The 19670-nt window shown below is 50.0% G+C and overlaps 1 protein-coding gene across 4 annotated transcripts in view; it reads left to right on the forward strand.

Annotated features, from left to right (window-relative positions):
- The first annotated feature begins 2300 nt into the window (after positions 1 to 2300).
- The window catches only part of LOC101946571 (IgGFc-binding protein-like), a 30385-nt gene continuing 13015 nt past the window's right edge, over positions 2301 to 19670 (forward strand). For all 4 annotated transcript variants that reach the window (XR_010594096.1, XR_010594095.1, XM_065574379.1 and 1 more), the window contains exons 1-11: positions 2301 to 2429; positions 3599 to 3675; positions 4859 to 6127; positions 7052 to 7380; positions 9295 to 9868; positions 11077 to 11675; positions 13951 to 14515; positions 16353 to 16948; positions 17105 to 17675; positions 18187 to 18386; positions 19249 to 19629. Coding sequence is in view for 2 of the 4 variants with exons in the window: in XM_065574379.1 (XP_065430451.1) it covers positions 3621 to 3675; positions 4859 to 6127; positions 7052 to 7380; positions 9295 to 9868; positions 11077 to 11675; positions 13951 to 14515; positions 16353 to 16948; positions 17105 to 17675; positions 18187 to 18386; positions 19249 to 19629 (5139 nt within the window). In the remaining 2 variants the exon portion in view is untranslated. The remainder of the gene's footprint in view (positions 2430 to 3598; positions 3676 to 4858; positions 6128 to 7051; positions 7381 to 9294; positions 9869 to 11076; positions 11676 to 13950; positions 14516 to 16352; positions 16949 to 17104; positions 17676 to 18186; positions 18387 to 19248; positions 19630 to 19670) is intronic.

The following is a 19670-nucleotide window of genomic DNA, read 5'->3' on the forward strand; positions in this document are numbered from 1 at the left end:
GCTCCTCTCCCTCCGTCGCTTGCTGCTCTCCCTGCTCCCTGTTACGCTGCTGCTTTAATGTGTATCCCTCCGCACTTGAACTGACAGAAGAGTCACAGAGAAATGAATTCAGGCCTGGTGTAAGCAAGGGACCCGTCCCTAGGAATTAACAGCCTCGGGCCCTCTTCTTATCATGGGTCTGAATTTGGCCTCTTTGCTTTAAGAAGAGGCCTAACAAGCAGCTTCCCGTCCCAGTGGCACCTCTCTAAACCTGGGGCAACTCCAACATGAGCAGCCCCAAGGGACTTGCAAACCCCAGATCCAGCAGGCTGCCTGGGAGAGCAGGTCAGAAGAGCGTCGCGGCCACACGGGAGCAGCCAGGCAGCCCCGCTGACGAGCTAAGACATGGCCCCCCTGCCTCCCGCCTCCCTCTGCGCTGCCTGCGCAGCAGCCTCCTTCCCTCCCCGCCCCGGAGCTGCCTGAGAGCATGGCCGGGGGAAGCGCTGGCTGGCGGGGCAGCTCGCGTTCCTTCCCTCCCAGGGAATGTCCCATACCCTGCTCGGCATAGGCCCCCGCACTCTGTCCTCTGTCACAGCCCTGCAAACCGTGCTCCCCAAAGGGGCCGCCTGAGCTGGTGCATGTCTGCTGCTGCAGGAGCCGCCTCTTCAGGGCTGGGCAACAGGCTGCCGCTCCCCCAGCCCCTGCACTTGGTAACTGGACTTTTAGTGGCTTGTCAGTACATCTGACCGGACACTGCCAGGACCCCTTTTCGACCAGCCTTTTTGGCTGAAAACTGGACACCTGGCAATCCTAGCTGGGTCAGGGACTCTGTCTCGCTGTGTGTCTGGTCAGTGCCCGGCCATCATCTCAGTGGGGCCTGTAGGTGCTGCCATAACAGTACAGGCTGTTTAAACCAGTACACCTCGCCTTACAGCAGAGATTAACTTCCATGGGATGGTTCAGAAAAGGGGCCATACATCCTTGTTTGTATTACAGGGGAACATTAGATCCTGCGATTTCAGGGCCATTCTGCTAAGCGTTGTGCATCGCGAGAGACAGGACATGAGGATCTTAACAAGCTAAACAGACTAAGGGTGGTGGGAGGAAAGTGAAGGGAAGGTCACACAGCAGCAGCGCCAGAAGTAGAAGTCCTAGTCCAGCGTGTATCCACTGGTCCACACTGCCTCCCAGACACAGGGGGACTAATATTCCCACTGGTCAGCCAGGAAAACTGAGTCCCATAGAGATTTAAATCTGTGGCAGATGTGGGAATAAAACCCAGAGCCTATCGGCACTATATGCACAAAGCCATGATTCCTCTTGACAGTCCCACAGGGCTGCAAGAAGGGGGGCATTATCTGTTATCTTTCTTGTATCATATAATTATTTCACTTTTTGCTACTTCTGTATTTTTTCTTTTCCCTTCCCTATTTTTTCTTTCTTCTCACTTTTTCCACTTTGTTGTCATTTATTTTTCTGGTGTTTTAAAATCTATTACTATTGTTTCTATGACTCGGCTTTTCCCTGGGGGCAGCATCTGTTTCCACTCACTCCTGGCAAACAACCACCAGACGTCTTGGCTCTGGGCCATCCAGAGGATAAACCGCACCCAGCTTTCCCTGCAGCTGCAAGGGGAATCCCACTTGTCCCCTGTGCAGATTCCTGAATGTATGGCTGGCTCCTTAGCAAACTTGTTGCTCAATTCCCTGGCCACTAAACTCCTAATTTGTTTTGGATCCAAGAAACTGGGCAGCTCCGTAGGTGCATCCAAAATTCACAAGTTCGGCCAGCGCTGGACTAGTTAATTCTGTCTGTGTCCTGGTACCCAATAAATGAGAGCGACAAGGTGGGCAAAGTAATATCTTTTATTGGACCAACTTCTACTGGTGAAAGAGACAAGCTTTCCCAGACCTGAAGAAGAGCTCTGTGTAAGCTCAAAAGCGTCTCTTTCACTAACAGACGTTAGTACAATAATAGATATTCCCTTGTCCACCTTGTCTCTCTAATATCCTGGGGACCACACGGCTACAAGAACACTGCGAACCCAATAAAAAACTCATCCTCAGCTCACTGTTAACGATCAAATCACTGGCCTGGCTTGTGTGGTGGGAGTGGTTCTTTGGAACATCAGAAGAAAGTCAACAAACCCACTTCTCTCCCTCTGGTTAATTACAGCTACCTCCTGATGGCCAGACATGAGTCAGTCAAAGCCTTCATGAAGCAAGAGGCCAGGCTGCTACTCGCTTCCCATTTGGGTCCAGCAGGTGATGGCAAAACTCCAGTCCCAATGGAGCCGAGGAAACCTTTCCCAGTTAGCTCGTCATCATGAGGATTTGGCAGTTGGTCCCTATATAAAGGGAAGAACAGAGCTACAGACAGAGGGAGAGGGACAAAGTGGACAACTGCCTCTTCTGCTCCACCTTCGCTGCGATAAGTCAAAGGGGCTGGAGGTAAGTGCGCCGGCGGGGTCTTGTTCTGGCTCAGCCGCTGCTGCTGTTTGTTGAGAGGCTGATTGTAACTAATCCATCCAGACCAGGATCCCGCTGCTGATCTTGAGCCAGGCAGCTCCAGGAGAAGGGACCTGAACCTCCCCAAACAGACCTGCCTAGACAGGACGTTTCCTCCTAGTGCCGGCTCTTGAGCGGTTGGCTTGTGTCCTAGATTGTGAGGCCCCCAATCCTACCTGGCATGACCATGGAGGGGTTTATTATCAACAGACACGTCTAAGCCTTTGGCACGTCCTGCCGAGTGCTTTGCCTTGATTAGATCATGGTGCAGTGTGTTCCACAGGCTGATTGTGCTTTAAGGAAAAACTGTTTTTTTTCCCCCTTGAATTGCTCTTCAGTTTGTCCGCTGGCTCGGAGAAAGGCGGTGGGCTTGACTCCTGGCCTGGGACGCTGGGCACCGGGGTTCTCATCCTGGCTGCACTGCTAGTTGACTTTAGGGAAAGTCACTTCCTCTGTCTGTGACTCAATTTCCCTGTGTAGAAAATAGAGATAATGCTCACAGCTGCCTTTGTAAAGTGCTTTGAGTGCCACTAGGTATGATGCTTCCTAAAGGGGTGCTAGTGGTTAGGGCACTAACCTATCTCTTAGGTGCAATGGCATCAAGTCCTTACTAAGCTACAGACCTCCTGGGTGTCCTTGAGCAAGTCACGTAGCCTCCCTGTGTACTGGGGATACCAGCACTTCCCTGTACCCCCAGAGTAAGCACCATCATGACGGTGAGGTGCTTTGCTAATGAAAGGCCACATAAGTATCTAAGCTACATAATAACATCTAGTGCTGTTCACCAGTAGATCTCAAACCGCTTTACAAAACAGGGCAGTATCATTATCCCCCTTGTACAGATGGGCAACTGAGGCACGGGGAGGGGCATGACTCACCCCAAATCACCTGATCAGTAGCAGGAATAGAACCTAGGACTCACACCCTCTAGCCCGGCATGCTACTCATGAGCCAACATTGCCTCTGTAAGAGCAGCTAAGTCTGCGATAAAAACCAGACCATGGGTGGACATTTCTTCCCAGCCTCAGGGGCTGCAGCAGGGAATCTCGGCCCTGGGTTGTTTCTGTGCAGCGTGCTGTGCGCTCTCCGTTAATTCGAGATGTATCTTCCAGCTGCTGAACAACGCGCTCGGACATGGGGCTCGGAAAGGCCAAGCTGCTCCTGTGGGCCAGGATGGTCGTGCTCTGGGGTGAGTGATCCAGGTCTCACAAAGGCGCCTCTGTCTCTTTCTTCGCAGCATGACAAGCTCATCACCTAACTGTGGGTGACGCCCAGGAGTTTGGGGCCATTTTAGATTTAACTAGGCCCCCACTCTCCCCCCAGATCCAGGTTAGACCCCAGGAGTCCTGACAGGGCTCGCCATGCTGCAGGGAACAGGATGGGAGGCTCAGTAGGGGGCGCTGTGCTGCAGGGAGTGAAGCATGGAGCTCAACAGGGGGCACTGTGCTCCAGGGAGTGTGGAGGGGCCTCAGCAGGGGGCGCTGTGCTGCAGGCAGCAGAGTGGGGGCTCTGTAGGGGGCGCTGGGCTGCAGGGAGCAGGGTGGGGGCTCTGTAGGGGGCGCCCTGCTGCAGGGAGTTGGGGGGAGGCTAAGCAGTGGTTTCTGTGCTCCAGGGATTGCGAAGGAGGCACTGTGCTGCGGGGAGTGAGGGGTGCTCTGTAGAGGGCATTGTGCTGCAGAGAGCAGGGTGGGGGGACTTATTTGGGGTTGCGCTTCCCTTGCAGTCAGTGCTGATCCAAGTAGAGCTGGGGACTAAACCCAGGTTGCCTGAACCCTATCTAGGGCCTTGACCGCAAGACCCTTGTTCCTCGTTTTCCCAGTTCTCCGAACACTTGGCAATAACAGACAGCACAAGGCAGCAGGTCCTTGTGGATTGGTCTTAGTGCTTCAATTTACGGCAAGGGCCATGACTCACTTTATAAACCATTCAGCCTCCCCTGGCTCTATTCACTGCATGCTGAGTTGTAATGGAGCTGGCACCGAATGACAATAACCCCTTTCATCACAGTGTGTGATGGGCTCCTATACCAATTTATAAACAAGCCCCTTTGTGCTTTCCCCCACACTGCCCTGTATGGTTGGCAGGAGCGCCCCGCAAACCTTCACAAAGCCAGCACATTCTCCACCTTCAAATCCTGCCATGAGGACTACAAAATCTTGACAATGGTTACGCCGCTGGTCATCTGACAACCCACCATGCTGAGCGATGCTGTCTCATTGGCTGTTCCATGGTGCTCCCCCGTCTGTCTGTATCTATCTGCGGTTGCTTGTCTTATGCTTAGTTCACACACTCATCTTTTTGTTCTGTGGTCCATGATCAATAATGCAACCCCTATAACAACAGCTGTCTTCTCCTTCCACTTGTCTCTCCAGGCATACCTAACCTTCCTCTCAGTGTGGAATCTGGGGAAATTCCAGGGTCTTCCCCTCCGAGCCTTCTCGGAAGAGAATTCATCACTGCCTTCATGCAGAACGGCTTACAACAAACACTCAACAGCGACTTCCGGCTACTCATCACAGGCTACGCCCCAGCCACATCGATCACCATCTCCATGAAGAAGCCGGCGCTCAGGGTGCCGGTCCAGGTGGATGCCGGCCAGACTGCAACGGTGATAATTCCACCCCACGCTGAGATGGTAGGGGCCAAAGTCTTCGACAACACAGTTGTTGTCCGGGCTGACAATGATGTTTCTGTCCTCTCACTCAACTCCAAACCCAACTCGGCTGACACCACCCCTGTCTATCCGGTGCAGAGCTTGGGAACGGAGTATTATATTGCCACGCCGACCATGGGCACGGATCGCTATGGAGAGTTTGCCATTGTGGCCTGGGAGGGCCCCACCACAGTTGATGTGCATCTGAAAGGGGCTGTCATTTTTCAAGGAAAGACGCACTTCGGAGGGAGCAGGCTTACCATCAAGCTGGAGGCAAACCAGGCTGTCCAGCTGCAGAGCCCAGTGGACATATCTGGCACCAAAATCATTTCCCAGAAGCCTGTGGCTGTCTACGCTGGACACACCTGTGTGACAAGATCCAATCAGTGTGACCATGTGTCGGAGCAGCTCCTGCCTGTCTCCAGCTGGGGGACCACCTTCATCGTGCCCCCGCTGTCCTTTGAGATGCAGGGTGATATCGTCTACATCTCCACCTCCCAAGCAACTGAGGTGGAAGTTCAAGTTGGAATGAGCAAGAGCAGCATGAGGCTGCTAGCTGAGAAGGCTGTGCAGTACAGAATCCCTAGCTCCAATGCCTTGTTCTTCTCCGCTAGCGCTGGGATCCAAGTCATCTTCTTCTGCGATGGTGGGACCAAAGGAAACATCAGATACGACCCATTCTTCATGGCCATCCCAGCTGTCTCGAGCTACTGCCAGTCCTATCACATCTACGGGCACAACGAGTTTGAGAACTATGCACTGATCATTGCCAAGACATCAGAGTCCGTGGGGGTCACCATCGATAAGAGACCACTGCGCAATGTCCTGTGGAGGCCAGTTCCAGGCACAGAATACTCTTGGGCTGAATACAGCCTTGGCAAAGGGTTCCAGGTCCATAACGTGGAGCACGCCAGCTCCCCCTTCGGCCTGCTGAGCGTTGGGATCGGAAACCAGAAGGCGTACGGCTCCCCAGCCATTTGTGCCAGTGGTGAGTATGGTGTCATGGATTCTCTCCACCTCTCCCTAGCACCCTCCTTCTCTCCCCTTGATTCAGCCTCAGGATTGTTCTCTATAAATACGTCAGAGAGATAAACACCAGGGTGGGAGAGGAGTCATTTAAGGGTCAGTGCTGGCAAAAGAACAAATGACTATAAACTGGCCATGAATAAGTTTAGGCTTGAAATTAAATGAAGGTTTCTAACCACCAGAGGAGTTAAGTTCTGGAACAGCCTCCCAAGGGCAGCAGTGGGGATAAAAAAAACGAACTTGTTTTGAGACTGAGCTTGATATGTTTATTGAGGGGATGGTATGATGAGACTGCCCACAGTGACTGCTGATAGCAAATATCTCCAACGGCCTGTGATGGGACACTAGATGCAGAGGGCTCTACATTATGACAGAGAATTCTTTTCCAGATGTCTGGCTGGTGGGTCTTGCCCACACACACAGGGTCTAACTGATCACCATATTTGGGGTTGGGAAGGAATTTTCCCCTAGGTCAGATTGGCAGAGACTCTGGGGGGATTTCACCTTTTTCTGCAGCATGGGGCACAGGTCACTTGCTGGTATGAACTAGAGTAAAAGGCGGATTCTCTGTCCCTTGAAGTCTTTAAATCATGATTTGAGGATGTCAGTAACTCAGACAGAGGTTAGGAGTCGGGTACACGAGTGGGTGTGGGAGGTTCTGTGGCCTGTGATGTGCAGGAGGTCAGACTAGGTGATCATGATGATCCCTTCTGGCCTTGAAGTCTATGAGTTAGTGGGAGCTGCAGGCACTCAGTTCCATCTGGATCAGCCCTTGGGTTCTGTTGGCCATCCCATGCCTGGCACCCCAGCTGGTTCTGTTGAACACAGGGGTCATGTCAGGCCTCACTCCCCAGCAAAATCCATTGGAGATTATGGGTTTTTTCAGATCCATGCAGAACGCTGAATTGCCGGGAGAAGGAAACATGCAGGATTAAGAACGGCCAGGCAATATGTTTCCATGACTACATGGGAACCTGCCAGGGGTCCCTGACCTCCCAGTACTACACCTTTGATGGTCAGACTATGGATGTCCAAGACACCTGCACCTATACCATCACCAAGTACTGTGGCCATGACCCCACCCTGGAGCCCTTCACCATTGAGGAGAAAAACAGCAACATGGGGGAACAGGACAGTTCCAACCTTGGGTTGACCACCATCCATGTCTATGGCTACAACATCTCCATCTACAAGGGACAGAGTGGAGAAGTCAGGGTGAGTTGTCTGACTCGGTTCACTTTTTCACTTATAATTAGAACTGGGCATATTTTTTCGGATAAATGCTTTATTGAACAAAAGAGGCAGTTTCAGTCAATCCAAAACTAGTCATGAATTTGACACAGGCAGTTTTAGCCAGTCACAAAATGGCTGAAGGAGTTGTTGCATGGCCAGTTTTTAGCCCACTCTTTAGGGTTCTCAGCTGGGAAACAAAAGACCCGGATTCAAATCCTACCTCTTACAACAGGCCCCAAATGCATCTTAGCAATTCCCCAAAAATTCAGACTCAGTTCAATCCGAACCACTTTTTCTTTTTTGCAGCCGGCACCAAACTGAAAAATCAGCTACTCATCCTATTCTACATATAATACAGTGTTGTTCTGTAAGTAGCCCTCCACCCAAACTGCAGGGGAGTGAAAAACTGCAGAAGTGGAGACAGCTGAGCAAGAATCAGCAATTCAGTCCCTTGTGGAAAGGCTGGATGTTTTAATGTTTGCTGTCATTGCAAATCGAGATGAAGTTGAAATATGAAAATTTTCATGCAACGAAAGTTCCCAAACATTTTGATTAGGAAATGTCACATTTCTAATGTTTCAAAGTTCTCTAGAATCCACATGCATGCTCAGATTGTCTTGAAAATTAGTGTGTTTTTTCAAGGCTGGGGGTAGGGACAGTGGTGTGAATTTGGAGTAGTTTGTCCATAAGAGCAGCCATACTGTGGCAGACTAATGGTCCACCTATATTGGTATCCTGTCTCTGACAGTGACCAGTGCCAGATGCTTCTGGCAGTTTGAGGTTTAGGGACACTGGAGGATAGGGCTGCATCCCTGACCCTCATGGCTAACAGCCACTGATGGCCCTATCCTTCATGAACTTAGCAGATTCTTTTTTGAACCCAGTTATATTTTTGGACTTCATAACATCCCCTGGCAACAAGTTCCACACATTAACTGTGTTGTGTGAAGAGGTACTTTCTCTTATTTGCATTAAACCTGCTGCCTATTAATTTAATCAGGTGACCCTCAGTTTTTGTGTTATCTGAAGGGGTAAATAACACTTTACTCACTTTCTCCACACCAGTCAGGATTTTATACACCTCTACCATATCCCTCCTTAGTCTTCTCTTTTCCAAGCTGAACAGTCCCAGTCTTTTAATCTCTCCTCCAGTAGAAGCTGTTCCACATCCCTAATCATTTTTGTTTCCCTTCTCTGCACCTTTCCCAATTCCAATATACCTTTATTGAGATGAGGCGACCAGATCTGTGCAGAGGGATTCCAGAACCAAAGGGCAGGTCTCTTTGTTATGCCTCTCCTTGTGTCGTGTTTTCGTGCACACCCGCGGCTCAAACTATGGTACTGAATTGCCCTAAATTGAGCTTACCTGGTTGAATCTGACCTCAGGTGGGGTCCAGCTCCTAGTTCCAGGCTGGGCAGAGCAGTGTGGCCTAGTGGCTAAAGCATTCAAAAGACCCGAGTGTTATTGCCGGCATTGCGGGCTGGCCTGCTGAGTGATGGTGAGTGAGTCACTTCTCTGCTATGTGATCCAATTTTCCCTTCTATAAAATGGGGATTATGATACAGACCCCCTTAGAAATGCACTTGAAGATCTACTAATGAAAAAGCATGATGTAAGAACTAGTGACCATTACTTTAACTTTTTATGTCCTGGTTTTGAGACGTTTAAATTTAGCCACAGTCTAGATTCTGGAAGGGCGCAAGGCAGTGCTGGGTAATCTTAACACTGCATTGCCAAAGTTTTTTGGCAGTGAATTTCCCTTGTCTTTTTTCTTGGTTGTTTTTTGGATATTTGTGGCAGTGAATCGTTACCCAGAGAGCTCACAGTGACAGTAAGAACAGGTGTCGTGGAAAGAGCAATAATGCCTCCGTTTCTTCCCCCTTCTCTTTCGTTAGTTAAACGACAAGAGCGTCCGCCTGCCGGTCACCCTGGAGGCTGGGAAAATCAAGCTCTCCCAGAGCGAGAGACGTCCCATCCTGCAGACGGATTTTGGGCTCCAGGTGCGGTATGACAGTGACTGGGCTGTGATCGTGACTCTCGCCAGCAGCTATTTTGGGAGCACTTGCGGGCTGTGTGGGAACTTCAATGGTGACACTGACGATGAAGAGATGCTCTCCAATGGCACCAAAGCCTCTTCCGTCCTGGCCTGGCTTGATAGCTGGAGAGTGGAGGACTCAGACCCCTCCTGCAGGGATTCCTGCCAGGGGAAATGTCCGGTGTGTGAGGAGAGCAAGAGGCAGCTCTACGGGGGGGACAGTCACTGCGGGGGGATCAGCAAAGCGCCAGGGGGGCCCTTCAGAGAGTGTCACCCCAGAGTGAGCCCCGACGAGTTCTTCCACAGCTGTGTCCACAACGTGTGTCTGAATGAGGGTGACAAGAGCACCCTGTGCCAGGCGCTGGAGGCCTACGCGGACGCCTGCCGCGAGCACGCGGTCACTGTCTACGACTGGAGGACGCCGTCCGGCTGTGGTGAGCGCAGCATCTTGTTTTCCTTATTGATATGGGAGGAACAGGGCTAGTCTGTCGTTTCCCCCTGTTGATGGGGGGGATGGGGAGGGATGTGAGTGTGGGGAGGGAATGTGCAGGATCCTGGGGCATTGGGGTAACAAGTGACACTGAGGGGAGAGCACCTTCTTCTGAGCTTCCACCCTGCTCCCTGCAGCATGGTGCCCACTACTGAACCCGCTTCCTCACCTCCTGCAGCACGGCGGCCCCTACTGAACCCCCTGCCCCACTCCCTGCTGCAAAGTGCTCCTACTGAACCCCCTGCCCCACTCCCTGCTGCACAGTGCCCCTACTGAACCTCCTGCCCCACTCCCTGCTGCACAGTGCCCCTACTGAACTGCCTGCCCTGCCCCCTGCAGCATGGCACCCCCTACTGAACCCCCGGCATCAACCCCTGCAGCACGGCTCTCCCGCTCCCTGCAGCACAGTGCCCCCTACTGAACCCCCTGCCCCACCCCCTGCACCACAGTGCCCGCTACTGAACTCCCTGCCCCACCCCCTGCTGCACGGCACCCACGACTAAACCCCCTGGCCTGCCCCCTTCAGCACAGCGCCTGCTACTGAACTCCTTGCCCCACCCCCGCTGCACAGCACCCACGACTGAACCCCCTGCCCTGCCCCCAGCAGCATGGCACCCCCTGATGAACCCCCTGCACCAACTCCTGCATCACAAAGCCCCCTATTGAACCCCCTGCCCCAACCCCTGCAGCACAGTGTCCCCAATGAACCCCCTGCCCCGACCCCTGCAGCACAGCGCCCCCTACTTAACCTGCACCCCACCCTCTGTAGCACGGCGCCCCCTAGTGTGTCCATAACCACTATTTCCTATGGCACCATGTCCCTCTACTGAACCCCCTACACTGCTTCCTACAGCACTAAGTTATTTTTACACCCAATCTCTGCTTCTCCTTGGCTGCTGAGATCTGCCTGGCTCCTAGTGCCAGAAACTTTGGCTGCAGACACGCAGAGAACAGTGAATATTGTGCATGACCTTTCCTTGTCTGCATATGGGAATTAATTCCCTGGCCCATCTCTGTTGGCTCATACAGCATCCTGCAAGGTGGATAATGCACTGGGTGCTGCTCACATGAACAAATCTGTCTGTAGCTCTCACTGTCTCTAGGCAGGTTATTTAGTTCACTGCAATCTCCCCCTCTCTGACCCCCTGACAGTCCTGCCTTGCCCTGAGAACAGCCACTACGAGGCCTGTGGGAACGCCTGCCCAGCCAGCTGCTCCAACCGAACTGCTCCCTCCTCCTGCCGGGAGCCCTGCGTGGAGACCTGCCAGTGTGACGATGGTTACGTCCTGAGTGCCGGCCAGTGCGTCCCCGTGGGGAGCTGCGGATGTGACTACAATGGCCACTACTACAAACCCAATGAGGAGTTCTGGGCCGATGAGAACTGCCGCTCTCGATGCAGGTGTGACCCCAGCCTAGGCACGGTGGTTTGCCAGGAAAGCAGCTGCAAGAGCAATGAGCGATGTGTCATTGTGAACGGTGCCCACCGCTGTAAGGCGACTACCTACTCTACCTGCATAGGTACTGGAGACCCTCACTACACCACCTTCGATGGGAAGAAGTATGATTTCCAAGGCACCTGCATCTACCAGTTCGCGGCTCTCTGCTCCAAGGACCCCACACTCATTCCGTTCAACGTCAAAGTGGAGAACAACCACCGCGGCAATAAGGCTGTGTCCTTCACCAAAACGGTGACCTTAGAGGTCTACAACGTGACCATCAGCATGAGCCAGGATCATCCACGCAAGATGCAGGTAAGGATGCAGAGGCACTATTGGAATCGCTTGCAGGGCTGAAAACTTGCTGTCTAGTCTATATCCAGGAAACACAACCCAGGTGGTTTCCATCTTCCCATACCAGAGTTTGAACTAGTTGAATATTTTCACATACAAATATTTGGTTGAAAAATGACCTATTTTCGGTGGGAAGAAATTCATGATAATGATTAAATTTAGGGTGGAATGATTTGGTTTTTGAAAAAATGTTTGACGGGCACTAGAAATGCAAACTGGATCCACTTTGTTTTTCATCTTCCTTTCTTTTTTATTGTCACGTTTGGTCCCCTTTGTTTCAGGTTGCTCAGCCCCACTGCCACTGTCTGCCACTGTCATAGAGTCATTGAAATATGGGGCTGAGTGGGACCTCAAGAGGTCCACCTGAGTCAACCTTTTGTTTCAAAGTGTCATTTTGAAATGATGTTCCAAATGTTTTGTTCAACCTGATCAAACGTGCTGGGGGTTCGTTTCGGTAAGAAAACCTGGCAGTTCAGTTGCGGTTTAAAACCAATCTAATTTGGGGGGTATTTTTTCGATTCAGCCTCCGAACACTGCTGTTAACACTCAGAGGAGAATCTACCCGAGTGTTTGATCCAAATGTCCAAGCTCCTGAGTTCTGTAGCCCTTGTGCCATCAGCAAAATTCTTTGTCTTTGCCCTGACACCCCAGAGTAGAGGAGAGGCTAGCCACGTCATTTCAGCAAACTCTGAGGTCCCAAATGGTGCCCTCAGTTGTTATACCCTATTTGAGGGTTCACGAGAGGAAGACAGTCCTATTATTTCTATTAGACTTCCCAAATGAGCTCCTAGGTTTCAGCTCTCTCCATTTCTCTGTTGTTTCTATCAATATCCAGTAGCTGGTGCCAAGCTGTCCTGCAGTGGCTCAAGAACATGAGTACCAACCTCAGGCAGACTGCTAAGAACCAGGCACAGACCACAAACTGGTTGTGAGTTCTGTACTTAGATTTCACCCATCAAGTGTAAACTCCTCACACCCTACAACAGCCTAACCATGGAGTCACAGCCAGTCCCCGTGGGTACTCCAGTCTGTCTGCTACCTTGTGATAGATGGTCCCTTACACCAAAAATCACAACCACATTCAGGCTACTGCCACTCCCAAAGAACCTGTCACTTATCCCAGGTAGCCAATCCTATAATAAACTATCTAAAGACTTATTATAAAGGACACCAAGGAGTTATTGATAAGGTTAGAGCAGGAAAACAGATACACAAATGAGTTACAATCTTAAATTTCAAAAGGTAATAGAAGCTGTTGTAATAAGCAAGCTCTATGTCCTCTAGGCTAAGCGAACCCAGGCTAAGCACTGGGGATCTCTTGCTTATACCTAGTAAACCTTGCCCCTCAGAGTCCAAGCAGCATAAAGATACAGGTCCTTCTTTTTAGGGGGTTTTATCCCCAACCTCCTTTACAGATTCAGCTGATGGGAAGAATCCATTTGCATGACTCACCTTCGGGGGAAGTGGGGGGGCAGGGCGGGTGCCAAAGAGCAGAGCAACAAAGTCTTTTGTTCTCTTAATCATTACACAATAGTCCGTGTGGTATCCATGGGCCTTCCCTGTTGGCCAGCACCTTTTGTTGGAGACCAGCACTTCACACTAGTTAATGTCTCTCTCATGTCTGGTGATTTACACAGTAACAGAGGCTCACACTGCAAATGCTCAAATATTGCCTTACAATATGGGATATAGATGCTATAGGTGAGATTAAAGCAGGCAGCAACTCACAAGAATTCAATAGAGTCTAAATACTCAACACATTCTTATAATTCTATCACCTCTTTTACCAACACCAACACTCTGGTGAACCAGACTGATTCCAGCTACATATGTGTCAGTATTCAACTGAGGCTTGGGGACTTTGGCATGATCTGCCAGCATCGCACCTCCAGTGCCTCCCTTGGAATCCTATTGTAGAGCTTAACACCCCATATTTTTCCTAATATCTAACCTCAATCTCCCTGCTCCAGATTAAGCCCATTGCTTTTTATCCTACCTTCCGTGGACATGTAGAACAATCCATCCCCGTCCTGTGGAGTTAAAAAAAGAAAATGTGATTGATTCTATGCAGGCTCCTAGATAAGCGTCTTGGAGCTCCCTGTGTAAAGAGTTTTATGAAACATTCAGTTCTGGAAGTAGGTGGTCCAGGCTGCTCCATCTAAGGGTATGTGGAAGTATTGCAAGCTCCATGCATGCAGGAATAGACCATTGACTGTCCACGCCATGTCTTTTCCAGGTGGATGGCATTTTTGTGGACCTGCCCTTCTCCCACCAGCACAAGTTCAAGGCCTACATCAGTGGTGTTCATGGTTTCATCAAGACCAACTTCGACCTGAGAGTGAGCTTCGACTGGTACAGCTACGCCAGGGTCATCATACCCAATACATACGCCAACGCTGTCTGCGGCCTCTGTGGCAATGCCAATCAGGACCCCAGCGATGATCTGACCATGAAGGATGGAAGTCAGACATCTGATGAGATTCAGTTCGCTGATAGCTGGAAGGTTGGTGACGTCCCGGGTTGCTCGTCTAGCTGCACCGGGGACTGCTCAGTCTGTAGTGAGGCTCAGAAACAAACCTACAAAGGAGGCCAGTACTGTGGGGTCCTCATCCGACAGAACGGGCCATTCAGACAGTGCCACGGGGCCATCGACCCAGCTCCGTTTTTTGATGATTGTGTCTTTGACACCTGCCACTACAAGGGTCATCGTGATACTTTGTGCAGCGCAGTCAGTGCCTATGTGACAGCCTGCCAGGCCAGGGGCATCCGGATAGGGCAGTGGAGATCGGCCTCATTCTGCAGTAAGTGTCACTTCCTGAACATGTTGCTATAAGTTTAATACAATCACAAACTGGCCAGTGAGCACATGCACCAGCACCCTCTGCTGGGTGGAATCAGAACTGCTCACCCATGTGTCATAGGCAAAGCCTTTCAAAAAACAGGGGGAGTGGGGACATTTAATAAAAAATTCCTAAATATTCAAGTTTGTTTGCATTTTGCAGGGCTCATAATGTAACAATTTTCCATTTTTCCAATTTTCTTTGTGATTTTTATTAGAATTTTGGACATTTCAAAATTTCATTTTTCCTTCTTTCTTGATCTTCTTTTGTTCTCTGTTTTTAGTCACAGTGCAATTAAATGAATTATAGCCAGGTTGTTTTTCTCCACTTTTCTTGTTTTCTTTTTTCCCCCTTTTATTACTCTGAAAATTTCAAAACTTCTCAAGAGTCAGAGTTTCATTTTTTTCTCTTTTTTCAAAGGATAGCAAGTTTTGAAAAGTGGAATAAGGAAAAATGAGAAAAATGGAGATGTGGGGGGGGGGAAGACACCAAGTTAGACATTATTCCTTGTACTGCATTCACTGGCAAAACAGGGAAATCAAAGATCTGACTATTTGAATTGTCAACACTTTCAACATTTTCAATTTTAATGAAAAATTGGGGAATTTTAAAAAACTGAAAGCTTTTTGTGAAAGCTTTTGGTTTTGAGAAAAACAACAACAACAACATTGTTTCATCCAAAACAAGTTTTGAATGAACAATTTTAACCTAACACAAGTCCAATAAAAAGAAAATCTCATGCCTGACAGTCCTTCACCCCACGACATCAAGAGAAGGGGGAAAAATAGAACTAGTCAGGAATTTTCCCCAAAAAATGTTTGTTGGGAAATGTCAGTTTGTCAAAACCAAAACTATTTGAGAAAAAGAAAAGAAGCAGAGTGCTGAAATTGTCAAAACATCTTGAAATCAAAACTTTTATTTTCTTGAGTCAAAATGACTTTGTTCTGATATCTTAGTTCACTTATACTAAAAAATATTTATTTTTTTAAAAAGGTCAAAATCTAAATGAAACATTTTGAAATGGTCAAAGCAGCGTCTTTCGAGTGACCGGATCAGAACTGGTTTCAGATTATTGCACTGTGACAATGCTAAACATTTCAGCTTTTTGCACCATTTCAAAAAGGGCCAAAATTCAGAATCTCAAACTCTTGTGGGAGGGATAAAATTGTTTTCTGCCCAGCGTTAGAGAAAACATTGACTGTGACTTCAAAAATCAGATAAATCTAGTAGAGGACCACAGCCACATGACAATAACTGGCTAGGCATATGGTGATTTCATGGTGTCATGAAGAGGGAGAGTTAAAGCACTTTGGTTGTCCTAACTGTTCATTTCCATGCCTCCGCACCTTTGGGTTGCTTTTCAGTTTAACTTTAACTCTCAATTTCCTGGGTTTACAATGCCTGGTGGTAGGATAATTGCAACACCCCTGTAATGCATTTTACCTTAAATTACTGATATGTATTCTCAGCCTTAGCACCATTTAACAAGTTTTGGCTAGAAACTGATATTATTGTCGCTGTTGTTGTTGACTGCACCCTGCTCTAACCATTAGACTCTGCTCCACTCCCAAAGCTGGGGAGAGACCTTAGGTGTCCTGGCTCCCAGCCCCCCTGCTCTAACCCACCAGACCCCACTTCCCTTCCAGAGCTGGGGAGAGAACTCAGGAGTCCTGGCTCCCAGCCCCACAGCTCTAACCCCCAGACCCCACTGCCCTCCCAGAGCAGTAGGCACCACGTCTTTTCCCAGACTTCTTCGTGTTAACAGAGATCTGCATGCTCAATCCAATGTTTCCTGCAGGTCTCACCTGTCCCCGGAACTCTCACTACGAGTTCTGTGGGAGCAGCTGTCCTGCCACCTGCCACAGGCCCTCGGCTCCAGACAGATGCGAGGAGCCCTGTGTGGAAGGGTGTTTCTGCGACGCCGGATTCATCCTCAGCGGAGACCGGTGCGTCCCCATCACGCAGTGTGGCTGTGTGCACGAGGGCAGGTACTACCAGAAGGGAGAGGAGTTCTACACCAGCGCCTCCTGCCAGGAGCGGTGCCGGTGCCAAGGCAACGGGGTCGTTGAGTGCCAGGCAGCCTCCTGCAGAGCCAATGAGGAGTGCAGGGTGGAGAACGGAGTCCTGGGCTGCCACCCCATGGACTATGGAACCAGCGTAGTCTCTGGTGACCCTCACTACATCTCATTTGATGGACGGGCCTTTGACATCCAGGGCTCCTGCGCTTACACCTTAGCCAAGGTCTGCAGCAGTGACCCCCGGCTGGTGGAATTTTCCGTGGTGGTTGAGAACGAGAGCACTGGCGGTGACCATGTGGCTCAGACGCGGGCGGTGGTGGTCTCCGTGCATGGTTACACCATCTCTCTGGAGAGGGGAAGGAAGTGGAAGGTGGCGGTAAGTCCCTGCTTGAGATTAGTCTCATTGAAGCCAAGTGAGTGACTCACACCATTTGTGATCCTGATGTATGCATGCCTGTGTGTGTGTGTGTAACCAGGACACCGCTGCTGAGTCCCCACTAGTGACAGGTGAATTTCCCTCTCATTGGCACAGGTGGGTGGAGAGCTCTACACCCTCCCACTGACTATGGACGACGGGAAACTTCGGATCAACCAGGAAGGGAACAACATCATTGTCCAGTCTGCCTCTGGCCTCCAAGTCTTTTATGACACTGCCTCCTACCTCCTAGTGTCCATCCCCAGCACCTACAAGGGACACATGTGCGGTCTAGCTGGCAATTTCAATGGTGACAAAAATGATGACTTCCTGCTGCCCAATGGAAAGAGCACTCAAAGTTTGAGCGAGTTTGTCGCCTCCTGGAAGGTGCCTGTTGATGGTGCCATGTGCTCCGATGGCTGCGGTGAGAGATGTCCCATCTGTGACGGGGCCCAGACAGCACCATACCAGTCCGAGAGCTCCTGTGGGCTGATCAGAGCCACCTCAGGTCCCTTCAGAGATTGTCACTCGTTGGTCAGCCCTGCCACGTACTTCAACCACTGTCTCCACGACATGTGTGCTACCAACGGGACGGGAGAGACCCTCTGCCAGAGCCTCCAGGCCTACGCGGCCGCATGCCAGACAACTGGGGCCAAGATCAGAGCCTGGAGAACAGCCTCCTTCTGCCGTGAGTTTATAGAGCAACCTACAGCCCTGGTCTTTCCATTGGCTTCATTTCAAGCCCATTAGCCCCCAGAGGATTTTTTTTTCCTGATGGCAACTTAGAGCTCAGATTTATTATATCTTGGAGTGTTTGTGGCCCCTCTGTAGCCACATCATCTTCAGCATGCCTGATTGCAATTTATGTACCTGTGTTTTTGATTGGTTTTGTCCAGCCAGACCACCCTTGGGTCAGATCTCCATGGGTCTTTGGGTCAGGACTGGAAGAACGTCGGTGACCCAATGGGGGAAACACTGTCCTCTGGCTCTGACTCCAATGTCTGGTGCTCTGGGACACTGAACGGCAGTAAATGCTATGGTTAAGCATATCTGAGGTGATCCCACCACTGAGTCAACCCACCGCAGCACCCAGCTCTGAGCTAGGTGGCACTGTGCTAGACAATGTAACTATGTCTCCAGTGGAAATTATTTTTAAACCTTCACTCCATCCTCTTTCTCTCTTGCTTCTCTCTCTCCAGCCCTTGCCTGCCCTCTCAACAGCCACTATGAGCTGTGCACCAAGTCCTGCGATTTCACCTGTGCTGGCTTGTCTGCCCCTGCTCAGTGCACCCAGAAATGCTTTGAAGGCTGCCAGTGCAACACTGGCTACATGTTTGATGGGGAGGGGTGCGTGTCCATGGACTGGTGCGGCTGCATGCACGATGGACGCTACATCAAGGTGGGTCCTGGCTGTTCTGTGCAATTGGTGCCTTCAGAGCCTTAGAATAACAGGGCAGAATTGGTAAAAAGTGTATGAGTTTTCTAAGAGTTTCCAGTGGACTCCACAAATAGAGAATGGAGTCCATTAGTATGACAGACCTAGGTTTCATTTTTCCATCCTCATTTTCTGGTATTTGATTTTCGTTTATGGTTCTCATTCTGTTCAGATGTCATTTCTGTGGCCTGTCATCATGATCTGTCATTGTTGCCCTCCTTCTTGACTGTGGTTGGTCAGCACCTTCTTCTGTTATCTTTTCCTTCTTTCTTTGGTCATCATGCTTATCCTTTATATGTTCCCCTTTACTGTGCCTGACTTGTCTACTTAAATGTTAAGCTCTTTGGGGCATGGGCTCTCTCATTGTATGTTTGTACAGTGTCTGGCACAATGAGGCCTCATTCTTGACTGGCCCCTAAGCACTACCACAATAAATACAAAATAATTGTCCTTGTTTCTTGAGTTATGTCCATTGTCTTTTGTCTTTTCCTTCTTTATTGGGTCACCACTGACATCCTTTGTCTTTTCCTTCTTTCTTTGATTGATATCCTCTTTGGTTGACATTATCATCATTTAAAGTTTCAGTGTTTCTTTGATCCTCACCATTGTCCTGTATCTTCTCCTTGTTTCTTGGGTCATTGCCTTTGTCTTTCTGTTCTTTATTTGGTCATTCTCTTCATCCTTTGTCTTTCCCCATCTGGTCTTTAGTCTCCTCTTGGTGAGAGTTTCCCTAGGTATTCTGACACTATTGCTGTTGATCTTGGGAGGCTAATATCTGACCTAAGAGAAAGTTTTAGAAAGTTGTTTATTTTGGAATTTCCCTCAGTCCAGGGAGAATGTCATCTCCAGTGACTGCTCAGAGAAATGCACTTGCCACCCATCAGGTGGGCTCATCTGTGAGAAAAACAGCTGCGCCACTGGCGAGATCTGCGTGCTCAGGGATGGGATGCATGGATGTGTGAAGCAGGAAGGCCGGTGCATGGTCTCTCCGGGCGCTTACCTCACCACCTTTGATGGTGCCAAGGGGAAACTCCTCTACAGTGGGACGTACAAAGTGGCCTCGCTCTGTGACGAGAGCTCTCCTGCCTGGTTCAAGGTGGTGGTAGACATCAGCGAATGCACCAATGACGGAATACCAGCTTGTGCGGTCATCTTTGTTTTTTTCCGAGAAGCTCTTATCACTGTGAACAATAACATGGAGACCTGGGTAAGAGGGGGCCGGCTGGAACATGCTGAGCCAAGGGGGCA

This window comes from Chrysemys picta, chromosome 20 (genome assembly GCF_011386835.1).
Source record: "Chrysemys picta bellii isolate R12L10 chromosome 20, ASM1138683v2, whole genome shotgun sequence".
Taxonomy (NCBI): Eukaryota; Metazoa; Chordata; order Testudines; family Emydidae; genus Chrysemys; species Chrysemys picta.